This window comes from Sparus aurata, chromosome 16 (genome assembly GCF_900880675.1).
Source record: "Sparus aurata chromosome 16, fSpaAur1.1, whole genome shotgun sequence".
NCBI classification, from domain to species: Eukaryota; Metazoa; Chordata; class Actinopteri; order Spariformes; family Sparidae; genus Sparus; species Sparus aurata.
Window position 1 is genome coordinate 11,368,545 of NC_044202.1, and position 19,998 is coordinate 11,388,542.

Genomic DNA, 19,998 nt, shown 5'->3' on the forward strand with positions numbered 1-19,998 from the left:
GCCATCCTCCACCACCGGCATCACGAGACTGATAGGAAGTAGAGCATGATGTTCACCTTTCTTCTCCTCCCTTGATCGCTGTCCATCTGGCCGCTCGGCCAGATCTCCAGGAAGAAGAATGCATCTCGAACCAGACTGGAATGGCTCCTGAAATATGTCAAATATGCCCCTGAACCCCCCTCCTTTCCTGAAGACGTAGGTCTGCTCGCTACTAGCCCACCCTCCTTCCCTTCTGGTCCCCCAACCCACAGCATTCCAGCGCTGTACGCAGCCCCGAACGCACGCATACTTACAATCGCAGATGACCCACTCACACAGAAAAAAAGTTAAGGACATTAATAACACAAGTTTCCACCCAGCTGACCCAGACATGCCTTTTAAGGGTAAGCGGTTCGGATTTCTCTTTTCATTAACTTCCAAAAATACTCCTGGACCAGGCGGGACAAGGGGGAGTGACAGGAATAGGGGGTGAGGAAGGGGGGGGGGGTCGAAAAAGAGAGGGAGAGAGTGAGTGAGACAAGATAACAATCAGAAGGAGCGAGGGAAAATATCAGCCTGTTGAAGAGAACACCTAAAAAAATAAAAGTGTTGCTGAGGAATTTACAAGAAATGTCCTAACTTTAGTTCTCCTCTGTTAAAATGTCTCCGTCCCTTTCACCCCTCCCTCCCTCCCTCCCTCCCTCCACCTTGCTGTGCCTCCTACATGCTTTTGAACTCTGTTTCCTTTGCACTTCTTTCCCTTCTTTCCTTCCCAGATTGACGAGGTAGACATTTTTTTTGCGGGAGCCTGTACAGTGTAGGAACAAAACAGGCGCACAGGGAAGCTTCTGTAAAACAACTTATTGGAGGCTGAAAGGTCCAACAGAAACCTAAACCCCACGCAGGAACCAGTTGGAAAAAAAAATTAAAACCAAAAGAGGAAACTTGTGTTTCAGGTCAACCTGACAGCATGTAAAACACAAACACAGTAGCAGGGTGACCCGCATTATGAGTCAACGTGGTCCAAACTCCAGCCATGTGGGGCAGCGGGCCTGGGCAGGCCGATTAAACATTAGAGGACTTATCACCTGCAGCTATCGGGGTATATCCAACAGCCACTGATACATTGTTGGCAGGAGTGTTTTGCCAAATCAACTAGCCCTCAGCACGGAGAGCAGAGGGTTTGAGTGAAACAGACAACTTGACAGAAGGACAAGAAGTCAGTGTCAACTATGTTTACTCTGTGTTAAGCTGCAATTTGGTTGCACTGACGATAAATGAGGATTTTGTTTGCAACAGCAAGAAGAAAATATGAGACTTCGAAAGATGATGGGAAACCTTCAGACTAAAATGTGAAGTTTAAACCACCTGATTCAAAGTGTGCTTAAGATTTAGGGTCGTGACAAATGTCGATTAGTGGTTCTCAATGTCCAAAATGCCATCCTCCAATGTCTTCTTTTTTCCAACCCAAAGATACTTTACTTTATTCCTTTTTACATAGAGGATTAAATAAACCAGAAAATACTCAAATTTCAAAGCTAGAAACAGCAAATTTTTAGGTCTATTAAGTTTCAAGATCACCTTAGGAAGTGACAGCAGTGGCTAAGCTAGAAAAAAATAATAATAATACAATACATGCTATTACAGCATTTACATCAAACGCTAACTATGTCCGTCTCTGTTCCCATGTGATAAGGAAATGGTGGAGAGCTGGGGAGCCAAAATGAAGACCAGATGATGAGTTCCCCCCCCCCCCCCTTCAGTTACCAAATCTTAAGAACCATCACATGGTCAACAGCAGGGCAGCTGCCTGGTTCTGAGGGCTGCAGGGGAGCGACGTTCATAAATTCAAATTCCTAAAATATGGCACTAGCAACCTGTTTGGAAGTCTGGTACAAGTCTGCATTACAGCCGATAGATAACAGTGGTGTGGGAGCATTGAAGACATGTGTTTTGAGACGCAGTGTTCAGAATCTGAGCCGGTTTTATCATTTATCATCACTTCTAAGTTCTCTGCTCACATACTAGGGCTGGACAATATATCGGCATCATATCATTACTGTGATATGAGACTATAGCTCAGTTTAAGGATATTGTTACATTGTGATATGTCATTAGTGTTGTCTCCTCCTCATTTAAAAGCTGCATTATAGTAAACTTACCATACTTGCCATTGTGATCTGAGTCATTATATCCACATTATAGATGGCTCAAAGGTGAGGTAATGTGATGTTTGGTTTTGTCACCATGTCCTAGCATTGAGCTGCATTATGTGCTTTTGAGGAGATTTCAAGATATATTTACATATAAATATTGTGTATCGCAATATAGCCTACTAATACTGCACTGGTGTTGACATGATTGAGGAGTTAGGATTTGGTTATTGGTTATTGGCTTCCTTTGACTACTGAATTGCATTCTTGTTTGAAATGCCCATCAAATCAAATCAATTTGATTTATATAGTCCAAAATCACAATCAGATTGACTCAGTGGGCTTTACAATCTGTACAGTGAACCCTATGACATAGCATAATAAGATAAATTTAGCAACTGAAAGGTCATATATATGCTGTCATCTTATTCTCTTGACATAGTAGACCTCCGGCTACATGTATTTCAAAGGGATTTACTAACACAATTAGGAATGTACAATAATAGCTCCCCGCTGAGCTGTCAGGATTTCTCGATAATGACGAGGGGAAATGCAACATCCAGCTGCCAAACATGCTAAGCTGAATGGCTTGCCAGCTTGACACATATAAAAGAATATAAGGAAATGGAAATGTGTCATTCAGAGTACAGCGCGGTACAAAGGGAGCGGAGGTCAGAGTTAAGTTTCAGTAAATGTTTCACACGTTCTTCCTCAGACTTGATGATTCATTCGTATCAGTATCTAGGAGCCTCAGATTTTGGCTCCGACCAAACATTTGTGCCGAGTGCACAAAGTCGATCACTTAACAACAGCCTTGTTTGCCAAAAACATTCCAATTTCATAACCAGCTGCTCATGTAACAGACTTGATAACTACCCAGTGAGTCAATAAAATCTTTTTACAGGTCAGTGAATACCAGAGATGTCACTTTGGCGGACTGGTGAGCGAGGACTCACGGTGACAAAGCCTTGCAATGACGCTGAACACTGGACTGGAAAATAATTAATGAGCAAAGAATCATGACTTATGGTCATATTGAATTGTGCAATAATGCGATGAAACACCTTATTTGTCAGGCATCTGATTCACTGGCTTCACCCAAAACAAAATACCGCTGTCTGGTTATCTTCCACCTCTCAACAGCTTCTGAGCAGATTTTTAAGCAGAAGATGAATTAATCGATATGAAACGACATACATGCATTTTATCCAAATTGCCCAATCCTAATGCCACGTCATATTCTATGTTATGGCCTCTCCGAGCGACCACACCACCACACAGCACAGAAAGCCCACCAGAGCGGCTGATAATGAGGAGGCCGTTTGGCACGCTTTGGAGGACTAACGAGGGGGGATTCATTCACACTCGCACACACGCAGAAGAAGTTGCATGAACAGAATCCGTTCTTTCTTTCGCCGGAGAAATCTTGAAGAGTGAGCGCACATGTCTGTTGCTCGGTGTGTCGTGTACGTGTTAATGAGAGCCCCGAGCGAGGCGTGTGAACGCTTAGAGCTGGGATGTACTTCTCTCCACTACTCGCTGAGTGATTGACACCCTCAGTCTCTAGTATCCGATGACAGATCGACATGGCTGGGAACAGCATCGAGGAAAAGTGCTCTGGCACGCAGACACGCATGATCACACACACACGCGCACACACACACACACATACACACACACATACACACCGACCCCAAGAATACACACAAAGTTCAAGTAGTTTGAACTCCAGCTGAAATCACAGAGCCCTTCCCTGTCACTGGCCCTACACTGATAAAGAAAGCTGGCAGGGAATAGAGGAATGGGAAGAGAGGGAATAAGGGAAAATAAATGTGTGTTCAATAGACGAGAGAGACCAAATAGACCAATGAAGCATCTGGAAGGAGATGTTTAGAGGTTTTGCTTGAAAAATCTTAATTTTCTCTTGATTGTAATTGATTTTTCGACCAATCCTTTAAACTCTTCCCACCTTCAACAACCAGACCTTTCGGAAAACACACGCTGACTGTGGCATTAAGCCATCCTCCTGCAAGTCATCCCATATACAGACAGCAACTCCAGCTGGCCTGCGTACTGTCAACAGCAGCCTCTGTCCCGGATACCGAGCCCATTATTGCATTATCACAAAACACACACACGCAGACACACACTCACAAAAGGATATACACTCACAAGCTGTGTGTGTGGGCTTTAATACGAGCCTAGAAGAGACCATGATTCATCTGTACTATTTTAAAGAGGCCCGAGTCTGCCACTAATAATAACCAACACCAACACCATCCGGTCCAAAATTCTATCCAAGCTATCCATTACAGCTCATTACGATGTGCAGGTTACACTGCAGAGGACACACGCATGCCCATGTTGGCACTGACTGCTCCATTTATTAATTTATTGGGTGTTTCAGTCATATTTCAGGCAAAATGTCAAACATTTGCTGGTTGGCTTGACTGCTTACTTATCTTCAGCATCGAATTTCGCTGACCCGTCTTGTGAAGTTTGATAATAATGCTGCCTGATGACTGAAATAATACAGGACGATCAAGCTAAGCATCAACAATATCCTTCCTTTTTTGCAGCCACTTGCAGCACATGACGTCAGTGGCCGTGTAATTCCACACTGATGTGACGCTCCGACACTCACAGCGGGGGCTCTGTGCATAAACCTTGATGTGCCGAGTGGCAGTAATACTACCACCAACAGGCTGGGCTTGACATTCCCAGCGGTTTGATTCTCCCAGGCAGAAAACCTCAATATTTTAATTTAATCCCCAGAGCAGTCATTTAGCCACTCCGTAATCCCCAGGTCCAGTGCTTAGTCTGATAATTACCCTTATTGGACACCCATAATGATTAGTTTTTGGTTTCACCCAAAGCAGTGCAGGCAGTTTCATAGGGCGGTCGCGGGGTTCTGCGGAGTGGAAAACCAATCATGCGTGGTATAGCCCAGGTCGTAAAAGAGAAGGGAGAGGGGTATGATTATTACTTTGCATGGCAGGCGACAACTCCTGGACAGGACACGGTGCGAACTCTGTGCGACGTTCACTTTTAAAGATCACTAAACAAGTAAGTGATGGTGATGGCACTCCCACTCTGTCAACATTAACAACCATAACTGCACTGAGCAGTCGTGTTCACTTACTGGGATGAATGTCAAGAGGAGAGCATCCGTCCTCTGGGAACTCTCCCCCCTGAGAGCCAATCCAACCGAACCCAACTTGGAGCCCAGTTTCTCCAAGACTGTAAATGCATGGATCAAGAAGCCATGAGGGAAAATTTAGACATCTCACTCTTCACTTTGCTGCTACTCTCATTTAATTTTCCCTTTGCATTTCTCCCAACATTTCCAAACTGACAGCTCAAAGTGCAGACATTCCCTCCACATGCGGTGCGATAATCCCCCTCAAAATACCGTAGGAAAACCCTTTTCGCACGTCTACCACCATGACGAGCTGCTATTGCAAGTGTCCGTGCACGAATCCAAGAGGAAAGTGGCTTCCCAGCAGCACGAGCTGGTAGCTCAGCTGGTATAATCTACAGCTGGCTGGGAGGGCGAGCCTTACTGGAAAGTCATCAGTGATTTTTTTTTTTTGGTCTCCTTCATGTCTGAAACAGGTCAAGGCAGGTCCCCTCCATCTCCTTCCCTCCCTGTGCTGCTCTTTACGAGCCCCACCTGGCAGATCAGTATTCCACCACTACAACTACCTTTTCTTCTGTTGACACACACACACACACACACACACACACACACACACACTCCTCTATTACTGTTCGGGTGAGGCAGCACAGGGCACATACTGTTCACACTTTGGGTTTCATACATGCATGCGTTGCCAGCGCCGCACAACACATTCCACCTCATGTGAACGAAAACAAACACATACTCAGAACCAAACAAACATGTCTTGCCGCACCGTTCATTGATTTGACAAATCACCAAAGCAGGGCTGCAACTTCTGAATGTCTTAGTCATTGTTTGATTGATCATCAAGTTTGATTAATAAAGTCTAACATAACTGCTAGAAAGTTGTGAGGAATAGCCCTCACAGATTCCCAAAGCTGCAGATGATATCTTCGCATTGCGTGTTTTGTCTTAAACACCAAAGATATTTATATAAACAGACAAAAGCATCATATCGATTACCAACTTTCAGCATTTGAGGCTCCAGGGTGCGATTATTTGGTTGCACATGCACCCAAAAAATCAGCTCGCAATGGTGCGCCTGAAATTTAGCATTTATCTTTCACTAGGGATATGGTAATTTCTTTACCTTCCTTGACCTTTATTCCGGTTGACATTTATTTACATCATGTGTTAATAAATCTATGTTTTGGTATAGTGTTGGTGCACTTGAATGTAAAAGTTAGGCGCACATCAGGGCAACCACTATAAAAAGTTAGTCTGGAGCCCTGCCATTAGTTTTCAAACCAACATCCAGCACTTAGCTCTGAGGCGAACGCAGTTCTCTGTGTGGTTACACTGAGGTTGTCCACCGTCTCAAACTGACTCAAAAACACACAACATGTGCACTCAAACTCATTTATCATTACAGGTTCAGAAAATACAGGTGATCTTGACCATAATACCCTCTCACTGGTAGGTCTATGGCCTGCACTAGTCTATTTCTGGGTTCTGGTGACTTTTATGCCCAGTTGGGATTTCATAGTGCTCAAAGTGTGATTAAACTAACCCCAGCATTTATTTAAGCCAGATAATATAGAGTACTTCCTGTACTCACATGAACAGCATGCACTGGAGTCCGACCAATACTTGATTTTTGGGGCTGATGCCAATGCCGGTATTACATTAAGTAAAAGATTCTTAGAGATATATCTGCCGATATACACATATTTTTTTTACAGCGATCCCTCAAATGTGGTAATCAAACACTTGTGAAGATGATATTTAACGCAGGCGGGATATTTTACGGTTTAACAATCAACGACATTGTCCACAGAGACATTATTGCCCCTTCACGCGTAATTTAATGATTCCGGAAATACCCTAAGAATCTTGCTCTGCGCCATAATCTCTTGGAAAAACATATGAGTAATTGGCCGATACTGGCCGATAGTATGCGTCAGCCGATTGATCGATCGGGCTCTTGTACATCTAACATATCTGCATGCATCATAACTACCACATATCATACACAATGATGTGGAAAGTGGGAAATATGCAGTGTGCGTGGGTAAACACAGTGTTCCTGCTGAAGGAGGAGAGCTCATGAGGCTGATACCAGATGTCAACAAAAGAAAGTGAAACATGTTTGGATGTAAAAACACCCTTTTCCCCCATTCAGGGGAACCACAGCACAAGTTCATATTCCTCACCGGCTGCCATACAAACACTAGGCCTCATGGAGGGAAGGAGAACAAGTAAAGGACACTGACATTGTTTGAACGTGTTGGGTTTTTTTTTTTCCCTTTTCACCAAACCCCACAGTCTTGGGCTCAGCTGTAATTACAGCAGCAGCCTGGCGTTATAAAAGTGCGTACATACATGTGACCACTGAAACTAATTATTCAACCTGTACTACAGTCAGGGTTTGAATTCTCTCTGCGGCGCCACAGTGACAACCACCTGAGTTTTTTTTTTTCCGCCGCAGTCCTGGATGCTACATTTTGGCTACAAAACGAGCAGAGGAGGAGGAGGAGGAGGAGGCGAAGAACAAGGAGGAGGAGGAGGGTTGAAAAACTTGCCGCAGTTCAGACTTCTGCAGTCCCGACTCGCTGGGTCCAAACTCAGGAAGCCCCCGCTGTCTGAACCCCCCCCCCCCCCCCATGTTCCTAAAAACAAACACCCGAAAACATTAAAGACTCAAAGTTTACCTCGGCTGGTCCTCCGTCGGGTCGGGACTAAAAACGCCACGGTAAAATCCACAACTTCACAAGGTCTGAGCTCATGCGGACGGTGGGACTCTCTCCTGCTGCCGCTGCTGCTGCTGCCGACACGGCGAGGACAAGTTCATCCACATACTCTCAGATAACCACCGGGGAGCTGGAGGCGACAGCGAGGGGAAGATTTTCTTTTGGCTTTCCCCCCTAAACCACTTTCGTCGGTCCCCTCTCGGATATTCCCCTCCCTGGCTCGTACGGGATCAAACCATCACATTCCACCGCGTCCTTAACAATGAAAAAAGGTGGGTTTTCCTTCTCTGCTGCCGGAGGACCCACCCCTCGGGATGACTCTGCCCGGTCTGACCGCAAAGAGAACGCCCTTCCCGGCTGCGAGGTCCCGCCTCTCTCGCCCTCATAACATGCGCAGAGTCTGGCCGGTGGGGAGGAACCGGAGCCGAGCTGAGGTTCAGAGGATAGACTGAGCTAATGCGTCTCTCTCTCTGCACACACACACACACACACACATATAAATATATTTGAATTAAACAGCACAAGGTCAGGATATAGCCTCATGAGCCTCCACTGTAATAATATAATAATACCACTGGGGATATAAAGTACCATTAAGCTTTCCATTGTGTATCAAGTCTATGTTACAATATTTTAAAAAAAGTAGTTATACAGGATATATCACCAACAGAGTCATAAAGTTACGATTAACTCCACGAGTATCAACTGTAGCATTGTTACAGGAGTCTTAAAGTCAGCAAAATGGGTGAAAAGTACTGGTAGAAATAACTATAAAAGTATTTTTCCGGTAGCATGGGCATATTGTAACTCGCGTTTGTGTCATTGGAAGCCTTTTTTGTTTGTTTGCGCTCATAGCAATACTAATGAAACACCCAAGACCTGCAGAGTTATGGATTACTCTGGGGTATAAATCTGTAAACAGGACTTGTTGGTCGCCATCTCACAATATTCCCGATAACCGTGATGTCAACAAATGAAATATCGATATTGTGTTAATAACACACATATGATGTCATGTGAATACTCCGCCTTGTGCCTTTTCACTAGTGTGATTGTTCACTCTGTACATTTGGGCCGAGACACAAGTTCTGTGGAGATCTGGTCAGTAGTTTTTGTGTAATCCTGCTGACAAACCAAGCCACCAACCAACCAATATGTTTTTGTCTCTGTGTTTTCAAAGCAAAACTCTCAAGGTGCCAGTTTAGAATGACTAATCTATAAGCGATGTCTGACTAATTTTGTCCAAATGTTTTGATCGTTAGTGAAATGCAAGCTCTGTGTAGGAAACCACCAGTCACAATCATTCTTCAAACAAATCCGGGCCTACTGTGGTTGTTTGATAAAACTCACTCCCCTACAAAATCACCCGAATACCTCAGTCTAGTGATGTTCATTGCAGAAACAACAAAAAATTGCAATGTCAGTGTGTTCAAATATCGTGCAGCCTGATCCCGACCCCACTTCAGCAGCTATCTCTTAAGAAAACCATAAAATGATTGTGGCAAATACATTAGGCTAAATAATGGCATTACAGTCATTTCATCCGATCCTACATTTTCCTCTCGGTCTCTGGCTTGGTTATGATGGATAATGTTGGAGTTGCTGGGTTGTTCGGTAGCTTGAACCAGGCCGCTTCACATTGTCTTCCTCCCCTGAGTTCAAACCCGGTGCAGCTCAGACTGCCTGACCTTCAGGGCAGACACATGGATTGCTCTGTGCTGTCTCTCTGCAACCTCTCTGCTGTCACTGAACCTGGGTACCAAATACTCAAGTGCACGGCACTCACATGGCATAATAGCTGCAACAGAAGCGTATTGTTTACTCTGTATATTGCTGCATGATTATAGTGTGGCAGTAAATTCTCCAGCATAGGTTTTTATTATCTTTCAGTTATGCAGGATACCAGGAAATTATTTCAGAAGATAATAATGTACCTCACAACTGTTATTGTGATAGGCCGCCAACCAACCAGGTGAAGTCCCCCCCCCACACACACACACACACACAAACACACACACACTCTTTCATACACTGAAGTATTTGCTTTTCTATCTCTTGTCTTGAGCAGATAGGACCGACTCTTGCGAAATACACCTTTGTTCAGCAGCAGAGGAGGACATAAACATTGCCGTCGTGTTAGCACTCTGTTGTGTTATCATTAACAAAATCTATACTGCCTGATTGCCATTCAAAAGTATCATCAGTAGGACATTGTTACTTTCTGTAAAAGGGAGCGGCTCATAGTACAGTTATTGTGTATCAAAGGCGTCATCGGTGACCTTGACCGTGTCTTGTATCGTGTGATTAAAACAGTCTTTCGTGGACCGCTTTAATCATATCGTTTGACATAATGGGTTGGGTGAGACATAAATAAAGTCACGCCGTTGCTCTCTCCAGGTCGGGAAAATGCCAAATTTACCGACTGATCGAAGAAAGCTAAAGGCATAACCAGGGCAAGGCCAGACTCTTGAACGTCAGGCAGGAAAGCAGGGTGCAGGTGTATGAATAATCTGTGCATACATCTGTATAAACTATATGCTTGCCTGCTGTATATATTTCTCATGTTAATGTGTCTTAAAAGGTAAAGGCACAGCGTGAGAGAGAAAAATAGTTTTAGTAGCTGAAGACTATGAGCTTGTCCCTCAGTCTGCTCGAGACATTAAAACAACTCTCTCTCGATCTACGGAGACGCAAAGGACACACACACTCGCACACACTCGCACGCACGCACACACACGCACACGCACGCACACACACACACACACACACACACACACACACACACACACAAACCCATCAGGGCATTAGAAACAGTGAGATGACACATAAGTAAAGACAGGCATGGAAAATGCCTCTTTTTTATGAGGATGTGTAGCGGTCATGTTTCACCCGTCTTGAGAGGGGTTGGCTCGTGCACAGACAAGTTCCTGTCATTTTGGGAATCCGCCTTAATATATCAAATGATATGAACGCAAATGCATAACACAGACTGTAATCTAATGCATAAAGAAGGGGGTAGCAGGGGAAATGTAATCTCCGACAGTAAATGCCGTAGCACACGCAGGCAAGCTGATTCAGGAAGAGCCGTGTTCAAGCCGACATCCTTCCTAATCACAAACATCCTTCACCACCCAGCAACATTAACTTGTTTGTTCCAGTAAGAATTTGTTGATGAACAGCGCAAATCACAATCAAATGATGTCGCCGAATCACTTTATAAAGCCCCTGTGATTTTCGCTGGATGTATGTCACATTTTGGGTACTTTATCTTATCCAGAGCGAATTGTGGCGGCCGCAACGGCAGACTAATCTCTAATAATCCTGCGCAGATCACCAAAATTACAAGCAGTCAGCAGGACAGAGTGCAAAGACCAGGTCAATTGTCACCTGATGTGGTTCTTTGAATGACAAAATGAGCATGTAAGAAAATAAAATTAGACCAGAGAACGGGGATTTAATGCCACAATTTGGCTTATACTGCAGGTTTTCCTGCTTTGTGTCCTTTTCACAGCGGGGATAAGGATTAATGTGCTTAATTCGATGTCCTCTCAGAGTGGGTTATGGCCAGTATTTAAACGGATGTCACCCTGATGGATCAAAATGTGGGGCAGCTCGTCATGTAGGGAAACATGCACTTATCCGATGCCATCAAGCGCTGACACCATTGTGTAAACTATCAGTGCAGCGTGGCTTGCAGATGTTGCAATTGAAGGGACGTGTTTACAGCAAAAGCAGACTGGCTTGTACAACACTGTCATGTGAATCAAACTTATAGTATTTTTAAACTCAAATCACTAATGGGTGACTTCCAAATGCGCTTACTGAGTTTTGATCTTTGAGGTTTTATGTCTTGATTGGGAAAATACACTGACTGTCCCACGAGAGCTCCAAATCCTTTGATAGGAGTAAAAACATCTTGTCTTACTGTCAGGTCCTATATCATCTCGAGGTACAGATGCCTCAGCCTGTCTCGCTCACCCTCCCATGGCCCTCTCTTTCTCACTGCAGGGGGACATTCCTCAAACCTCAGCCTCTGGCAAGCAGTAAATCTGCCAAGGAGAGACCTACACTCTCATGTCTGCCAAGAACCCTTTGCCAGGGAGGGACGTGCAGCTAAACACTACCTATTTATCAGTTCTCAGCCTCATATTTTCTCTCTGCGGCCCGACCGTACGACCACGTCCTAACCGTCTGCTAAATATCCCGCAAGGGTGTTTTGCGTCTGCCAGAGGCAAAAAGTGCAATGGATCAAGGTGAGGTGAAGGAGCAACTGTAAAAAGGTGTTAATGGGACAAGAGGAGCTCCACACAGGCAGCTCCCGCCCTTCCTGTCTCCCTGAGGAATGCATGACTTTGCCTTCTCACTATATAGCTCTTCCAGGGTGATGGCTTGCTATCCCATTAAAAAAAAAAAAGTCCTGGCAGTGTTCCCTCTCTGTGTCTCAGCACACCTGGCCTGAAAGTACAACCACTTCTCGGGAGGAAGGGTTCCTTGGACCGACCTGTGCAGCAGTGCAGAACATCAGGGATCACCTGCATGCGTCTGTAACTGATTATCTTTTTTTTCTGAGCCCTTTAGAAGCCGTATATAGGAGTACATTTGAGAGAGAGAATCAAGTAGCATGCAGGCAGGTGTACAGACTGTGGAAGAATTTATGAAGTGTATCACTACTGCCTGTGCAACATGGGATGTCTATGTTTGAATCCAACTGTTATTTAACATTACACGGTAAGACATTGGGAGCTGGTTCAGCTTGAAAATGTGAGTTTCCCTTCAAATGTGGCCTTAAAAATTGGAGTAGGCTCATAAATTGTGAGACTGAAACTTCAGTCTTTAGTCTTTTGTATTTCAAGTTTGTGGTGTCTCAATTTAACTGAACTTGATTTCATTAAGTTTAGTGAACATTAGATACAAACAAGCTTTTTCCACTTTTTACCCAGAACTACAAGCACTCTGAGAGCCTTCTTATCCCAAGGGTAAGTAAGTGTTCACTCTGTCACCTGGCACATTCCAAATCAGGCTAACCCCGACCTATAGCTCCCTAGCCCTGCTCAGGAGCGTTAGGGTTATCCCTCTAAAAGTCAACCACTGTGAAATGGGGCTATGGCAAACAGAGCAGTCAGCCATCATTCAAGAATGTAAACGTGCCATTTAACCCAGGGCTAGTAGAAACTGCAGTGTGAATCCTATAGCCATAGGCTTAGGTTAACCCTGTGTTAACAATGTGTGTACAAAAAGGGGCTAAAATATCCTGGGTTAAACTAGTCCTAGCTCAGGGCTAAGGATAGCTCTGAGCTTTGGGTCGGTCTCAAAGCCAAGACAAGCTAAGCGAACAGGCTGCTGGCTTTGGCTCAGTGATTAGACTGGTGTTGATGTAGCCTACAGTCTAATTCTGCACAAGGACACATCAAGTTTCCATATAAGTTTTACTAAACCATAACAAAGAATGGTATCTGTGGAGTTAACACTCAAACAAAGCATGCTGGGACATATATGAACAGGCCACAGTAGTTGTGTATTGAACATTCAGCATTAGCAGTGGACTTGAATATTTGAGTACAAATAACTTGAATATAATCAAACGTATACACTGACATGAAGTCAGTGATAAGATGTCAGTTGTTCCAACTCAAAAACAATTACACATCCAGGCCTACGGTACTTCAACCAAACCACATCTCACATAAGCTGCCCTCCATTTCATGGCCGAGACAAATCTCACTCACTTGCTGTGGAATCTTTTGAATCCACATCCAAACCGCGAGCGACAAGATGTATCGTGAAAAGATTTTTCTTTTTATTCCCCTTTTACAGTGTGAGCCTGTATACCCAAGCAGTGGCACAGCACGTCTGGCAGGCATGCAGGGCACAACCACCAAAAAGCTCTGCTCTCTTGTTCCACCGCCAAGCCATAATAACAGCAATAAGGTTGGGGAGGCTCGTTAACCTTAATCTAGGAATTACACTGTGGCACCAGGGAGAGGAGGACGTGTTGTGTTGTGTGCTTGTACATAGGAGCTGGAATTAAACATTTACCACAGAGGGGGGCAGTGGTGGTGGTGGTAGTGGTGCTGCTGATGCTACTTTGAACAGCACAGAGTGTGAGAGTGGTGGTGCATGCAGTTCACAGAGTGAAGTCTGGAGCCTCACCTGGGCTAAAGTCACTCCAACACTGTGTACACTGTTTAAAGCAGGAGAATTTACTCTTGTATTAGCCTGTCCCTCCCCCTTGTGGTTAAAATGAATTACTGCACAGTTAAGCCTCAACTGCTGAGAATAAGAACCAGTTCAGCCTCAAGACTACATTTGAAAAAAGTAAGTAAGTATCAAGGATTACTTGATTACACTTTCAATAACGGCTGTATGAAATTGTACGTTTTTAATTATGAAACTCTTTTCTGGCCAGGGTTAAAGGTGACCTAACTAATGTTTGTTTTTTCTTTTTTAAATAATGAAAATTGAGTTTTTATGTTACTTTTTTGAATTTACATTGAAAACAGGTTAACTGTAAATGCGTACGAGTATCTGTAATCTGATAATTTGCTAGATTTTGATTGTGATCTGAAAGCCAAGGTCACGGTTTTCTAAATAAGTGGATGATGGAGGCGGAGTGGGACACAGCTGAGTGAGGCAGCTAAGAAAAACAATCCTCCTGAACTCCTTTGACAAATAATAATAATAATAACAATAATAATAATAAAAATAATGTATTATTAATAATAATAATAATAATAATACTTATTATTATTTATTATTATTGTTATTATTATTATTATTATTATTATTACTATTATGCACCTTTTGGAAGCTGGGGGCTGGTTCTCAAACGGTTGTGTATAACATTCAGCATTAGTTGATTTTTGCCTTAGCATTTTCAGAGACTGCTCCATGCGGATTTGAATAGAACACAGTAGCGACCACAGCTAACGCAAACTGAACAGCATCCAGCATGTTATGGGATACAGACAGCACACCTGTAGCTTGTGCCATCACTGTTTTTGTAAGGATTGTGTTTGTAAGCATATCTGTTAATGCGTATGAGTGTCTGGAATTTGATTGTTTGCTAGATTGTGATGTTGATCTAAAAGCAAAAGTGACGTTTTTTCTAAACAAGTGTCACATTCCGCCTCCGTCACGGAGGCGGAGTGTGACACAGCTGAGTGAGTCAGCCAAGAAAAACAATTCTCCTGAACTCCTCTGACCTGTTTTCCAGGCAGCCAGGAGATAAGATGAATCGTATTTTTTTGGTTCTTGTTAGGACTCGAGCAGCAGCGTTCTGTATCAGCCACAGCTGTCTGGTGGATTCATTCCTGTTAAGACACCGGGACGGTAGTCAGGTCTGCTGAGGATAAATGCTCAGAGAAGTTTTTCCTAAACCTGCCGAGACTTAAATCCTTTTATCCCTAATATATTCTTAAGATGATAGCAGGCTGACTCTGTAATTGTTTTAGTGTGGCTGCTGAAATTCAGGTCTGAGTCCATGATCACACCAAGCATTCTGTCTCGGTTTGTAGTTTTTTCAACATTACAGATTGAAGCTGAGCAGAAACTGTTAGTACAGTGTGTAAAGACAGAAGGAGGACGGGGACATAACTGTGACTGCCTGGGAGCCCCTTAAAATGACTGTGCATGTCAATATAAAGAACAATTAAGGCATACTAATGACTTTATATTTAACATCAAACAAATCTCTGTGTAGAAGAGGCAATTCATTTTAACCATTCAGGTTAAAAGCCCAAACATGACTCACTGAAGACACAGACACTTGTGTAATCAGGGGTCTGACTGTCTGTAGATGAATTAGAGCTGTTAATTAATTGTTTAATGTAGAAGTTAAAAAGAAAAGAAAAAAGTTTTGGTTCCAATTTAGGGAACATTAAAACTGCTGTTGTGATACTTCATTGTTTAATGTCATTAATGCCCACACATGTGTTGCATTTCCTTGAAACATTAAGCTGACTCGTTTTTCTCAAACTATAATCTCAAGGATAGTGAGAAACTGATTTTGCCTCAGGATGCTCTCAGAGAAGTCATGTCTTTAATCAACTACATCACATTTAATGGTTTTATCTCCACTTGCTCAGAGCAATTAAACCATTTTTCTCTGAGCAGGCTAACTGTAAAATTCCAAGATTGCTCCAACGTGGGTGTCTTGTTTGTTTAGTTTCTACAGACAGGGCACCCACAGGAAGAAGACATGGAGGTGGCTGTGTGCATTTTGGATCACTGGGATTTCCAAAGAAGACTGTAAGAAGTTCTTCCCTCATTTGTGATGATTTCTGAAGCACTCCCCCTGACACAGAAGCCCACCCCTTTCAGGGAACTTCATATTTATTGACAGTGACACATTCACACTGCTCACATCTTGAGACATATTAGAAGAGAAGAAGCAGTCTGGTAAGTTGACATTCTGTTATATTTGCTCTTTTTGTGCAACATGTCAAGGCTGGCAGATCAACCTATGCCCTGTTTTGAACTGTGAAGCTGATTTATGTGCTCAAACTTAAAATGTTAGGAAGGTTTTGATTAATTAGAAGGTTTAGAACGCAGAGAAAACGCTGCTGTCAATGACAACTGTTGTGGAATTTCAGCTCGCTTGACCATTCAGGAAACATGAAGAAAACTCAGGGACACCGATAGCTTAAGTTGGAGTATATCTAGTATATGTTAACCATGACCTGGAAGACTGAGAACCTTCATCAACATGTTGGAGTAATTTATACAGACTGGCAAAGAGGAGCAAAATAACAGCACATCTGTATACAAAGTGAGTTGTCAAGTTAATCCTCCAGAGTCTCAATGTTCAGATTATATCCTCAGCTCAGAAAGCATTCCTCCCATATATGGTTATTGATTTATCAACAAATTAGTTGGAAGACATTAAGAATGCTACCATATATGGTTTACACAAACAATCAGCCTTGGTTTGTTTGGGATATTTTTCTGTTGACGTAGCTACAGCAGCTTCAAACGGCTAAGTTTGCAAAGACCATGAGATATATAAACTCATAGATCAGATGTCACTATGCCCTCATCCATATCTTATAGGGCCTAATGTTTATACAGGGTACGTACGACATGTTGTCTTGTGAGGCCAGAGTTTTCTGGACCTCATATTTGTTTCCCACAACTACATTACACACTAAGGTTATAATGTTGCTGAAACATTAAAGAACAAAATGATTTTAGCAGGTGCACCTAATATATTGTCAACATAGAATATTCTTTCGACTCAACGTGCTTTCCAAGACATTTCCCTTATGCTGACGTGTTCTGTCTCCAACAGACGAAAATGGGCAATGGGCAAGTGAATGTGTCAGGCACCTCTAGTGACTCGACCTTCATGGATTCCGGATTTCGTTATGGCCTTTTTCCAGTTGCCTACAGTATCATATTTGTCCTCGGCCTCGTCGAGAACATCTACGTGCTGTATGTCCTGCGCTGCCTCCGTGAAACCAAGAATATGGGTGAAATCCGCATCTACATGACGAACTTGACCATCGCTGATCTTCTTTTTGTGCTTGCTCTTCCCTTGTGGATTGGCTATTACAGTCGCGGAGGTGACTGGATCTACACAGACTTCACTTGTAGGCTTACTGGTTCGTTGTTCTTCATCAACACCTACTGCTCCATCCTCTTCCTTGGAACCATAAGCGTCAACCGGTACTGGGCTGTCACCCAGCCTCTGGATGCTGTCTGTTCGGACCACAGACGTCGTGGGATCATCGTGTGCGTCATCATCTGGGTGTTGACCGTGTCAATGGCTGTTCCATTTCTGATATCTCCAGGGACCAACGTTGACGAGAAAAACTTCACTCGCTGTTTCGAAGGGTACCAGAATCAAACAGATTTCAAAAAGAAAAAATTGGCTGTCTCTCATTTTGCAATTATTGGATTGTTTTTTGTCGTCTTTTTCCTTGTCGTGGTTTGTAATTTCCTCATTGCTCGGGCCTTACTCACTCAAAGTCCCGCTCAGTCTACGATTACATCTAGAAGACCCAGAAGCTTGAAAAGGATGGCCCTGCAGATGTTGATAGCTGTGGTGGGGGTGTTTGTTCTGTGTTTCCTGCCCCACCATATCATTCAAGGCCCTTGGACACTGGCAGTGTTGCGGATCGAGGATGGCTGGGGCCACGTAGAGTGGAGCAAGGCGGCTCGTCAGGTGTTGAACGAAGCGCATCAGATCACTTTACTTCTCATGGGCCTCAATTGCATTTTGGATCCAGTAGTTTATTGTTTTGCCACAAGGAAGTTCAGAAGGTTCATCATGGGACACATTAAAAAGTTAGGGAAGGGAGAGGGCTTTTCGCAGACAGCCGACACACAGCTGTCCATGGACAGCAGTAATCAGAGCCTGAGACCCCAGAACGAGGACCAACAGCACGAAATGGACTGATTTAAACATGTACTAATTGTAACAAAAGGTAGATATGTTACTGTATGTGAAAGACACAAGAGCACATACTGCACAATGTTGCACCTATAGCTCGTTGTCTGTATGGTGTTGGTAGCTACACCCTCAGAATCACTTTTTAATGTGGCTTTTGCAGTTTTGCAAGCAGAAGTACATCAATGAACAGATCTGGCTGAGGAATCAACTGGCGAGGCAACAAACACATTGTTGAGATAATCCAACAGTGCTGTTCTCCTTTACGTACTGCACCAAAAAAAGACATACACATATTTACAGACTAGTCGTCTCTTTCTGGTTGTTTAGAAGTTGTCTTCTCTCTAGATTACAAACACACAGTCACACACACAATAAAATATATGTGCATACCGATGATTGTCTCCATCAGATACATGACAGGTTTGACTTTTTTATTGTGACATCCTGTAAAAATATCCCATGATTCACTGTGGCAACGAAAGCTAATGCTTATCATTATTCAGATTTCTGCTGTATTTACTATGAGCTTACCTGCTGTTTAAAAAAAAAAATGTTTTAATGGCACAGTTTTTGTGATATCGTGTTGTTCTTTGATCGAAAAGGCAGTGTTGCTGGTTTGACTCCATAAGTCTTGAAATAAAGTTTCATTTCTATATTCAATTTGCAATATCGTTTCTGACAAATCAACCCATCAACAGTGGATGTAGTTTGAGACACACCGAAAATTGTTGCACATTACAGATTTTAATAACATGTACTAACGGAGAGAGAAGTGTTTCTTCCAGTTTTGTGAATCTTATAAGCACAGACTTAGGTTAACCCTGTGTTAACAATGTGTGTACAAAAAGGAGCTAATTTATCCCGGGTTAAACTAGTCCTAGCTCAGGGCTAAGGACAGCTCTGAGCCTTGGGTCCGTCTTGAAGCTAAGACAAGCTAAGCTAACAGGCTGCTGGCTTTGGCTCAGTGATAAGATTGGTGTTAATGTACTTGTTTAATTCTGCACAAGGACACATCAAAGCTGCTGCTTTGGACAGCACAGAGTGTGGGAGTGGTAGTGCATGCAGTTCACAGAGTGAGGTCTGGAGCCTCACCTGGGCTAAAGTCACTCCAACACTGTGTACACTGTTTAACACAGGATAATTTACTCATTTTATTAGCCTGTCCCTCCCCCTTGTGGTTGAAATGAATTACTGCACAGTTAAGACTCAACTGCTGAGAATAAGAACCAGTTCAGTCTCAGAGTGGTTTATAAAATTTAAGGGGGCCCCAAAGGGAAATCATGAATTAAAGCTATCTAGATGTGTTAGATGTACCTTTTTGAAGCTGGGTTGTGAAGTAATGGATTACATGTGATTGGTATATCAGATTACAAAAAATGAGTGCAGAGTACAAACAGCCAGACTACATTTGAAAAAAGGATTCAAGGATCAAGGATTACTTGATTACACTTTCAATAACGTCTGTATTAAATTGTCACTTTTTAATTATGAAACTCTTTTCCGGCCAGTTCGCCAGTTTTGTTAACGATGACCTAACAAATGTTTGTTTTGTCTTTTAAAAAAATGAAAATGGAGTTTAATGTTACTTTTTTAAATTTACATTGA

General features: G+C 43.1%; 2 protein-coding genes across 3 annotated transcripts in view; one reads left to right on the plus strand and one right to left on the minus strand.

Moving 5' to 3' along the window:
* Nucleotides 1-8,435, minus strand: part of luzp1 (leucine zipper protein 1) — a 49,856-nt gene extending 41,421 nt beyond the window's left edge. Inside the window, exon 1 of the mRNA XM_030443906.1 lies at nt 7,965-8,435. The gene's annotated coding sequence lies outside the window, so the exon portion shown is untranslated. The remainder of the gene's footprint in view (nt 1-7,964) is intronic.
* Nucleotides 8,436-16,337: 7,902 nt separating this feature from the next.
* On the plus strand, nt 16,338-19,053 carry LOC115565974 (platelet-activating factor receptor-like). 2 transcript variants are annotated; one of them, XM_030391690.1, is made up of 2 exons: nt 16,338-16,400; nt 17,290-19,053. In XM_030391690.1, the coding sequence occupies exon 2, from the start codon at nt 17,296-17,298 to the stop codon at nt 18,397-18,399; it is 1,104 nt and encodes a 367-aa protein (XP_030247550.1). In that variant the 5' UTR covers nt 16,338-16,400; nt 17,290-17,295; the 3' UTR covers nt 18,400-19,053. The 2 variants fall into 2 exon arrangements, with proteins under 2 accessions (XP_030247550.1, XP_030247551.1); XM_030391691.1 differs by lacking the exon at nt 16,338-16,400 and adding an exon at nt 16,612-16,770.
* The last annotated feature ends 945 nt before the right edge of the window (nt 19,054-19,998 follow it).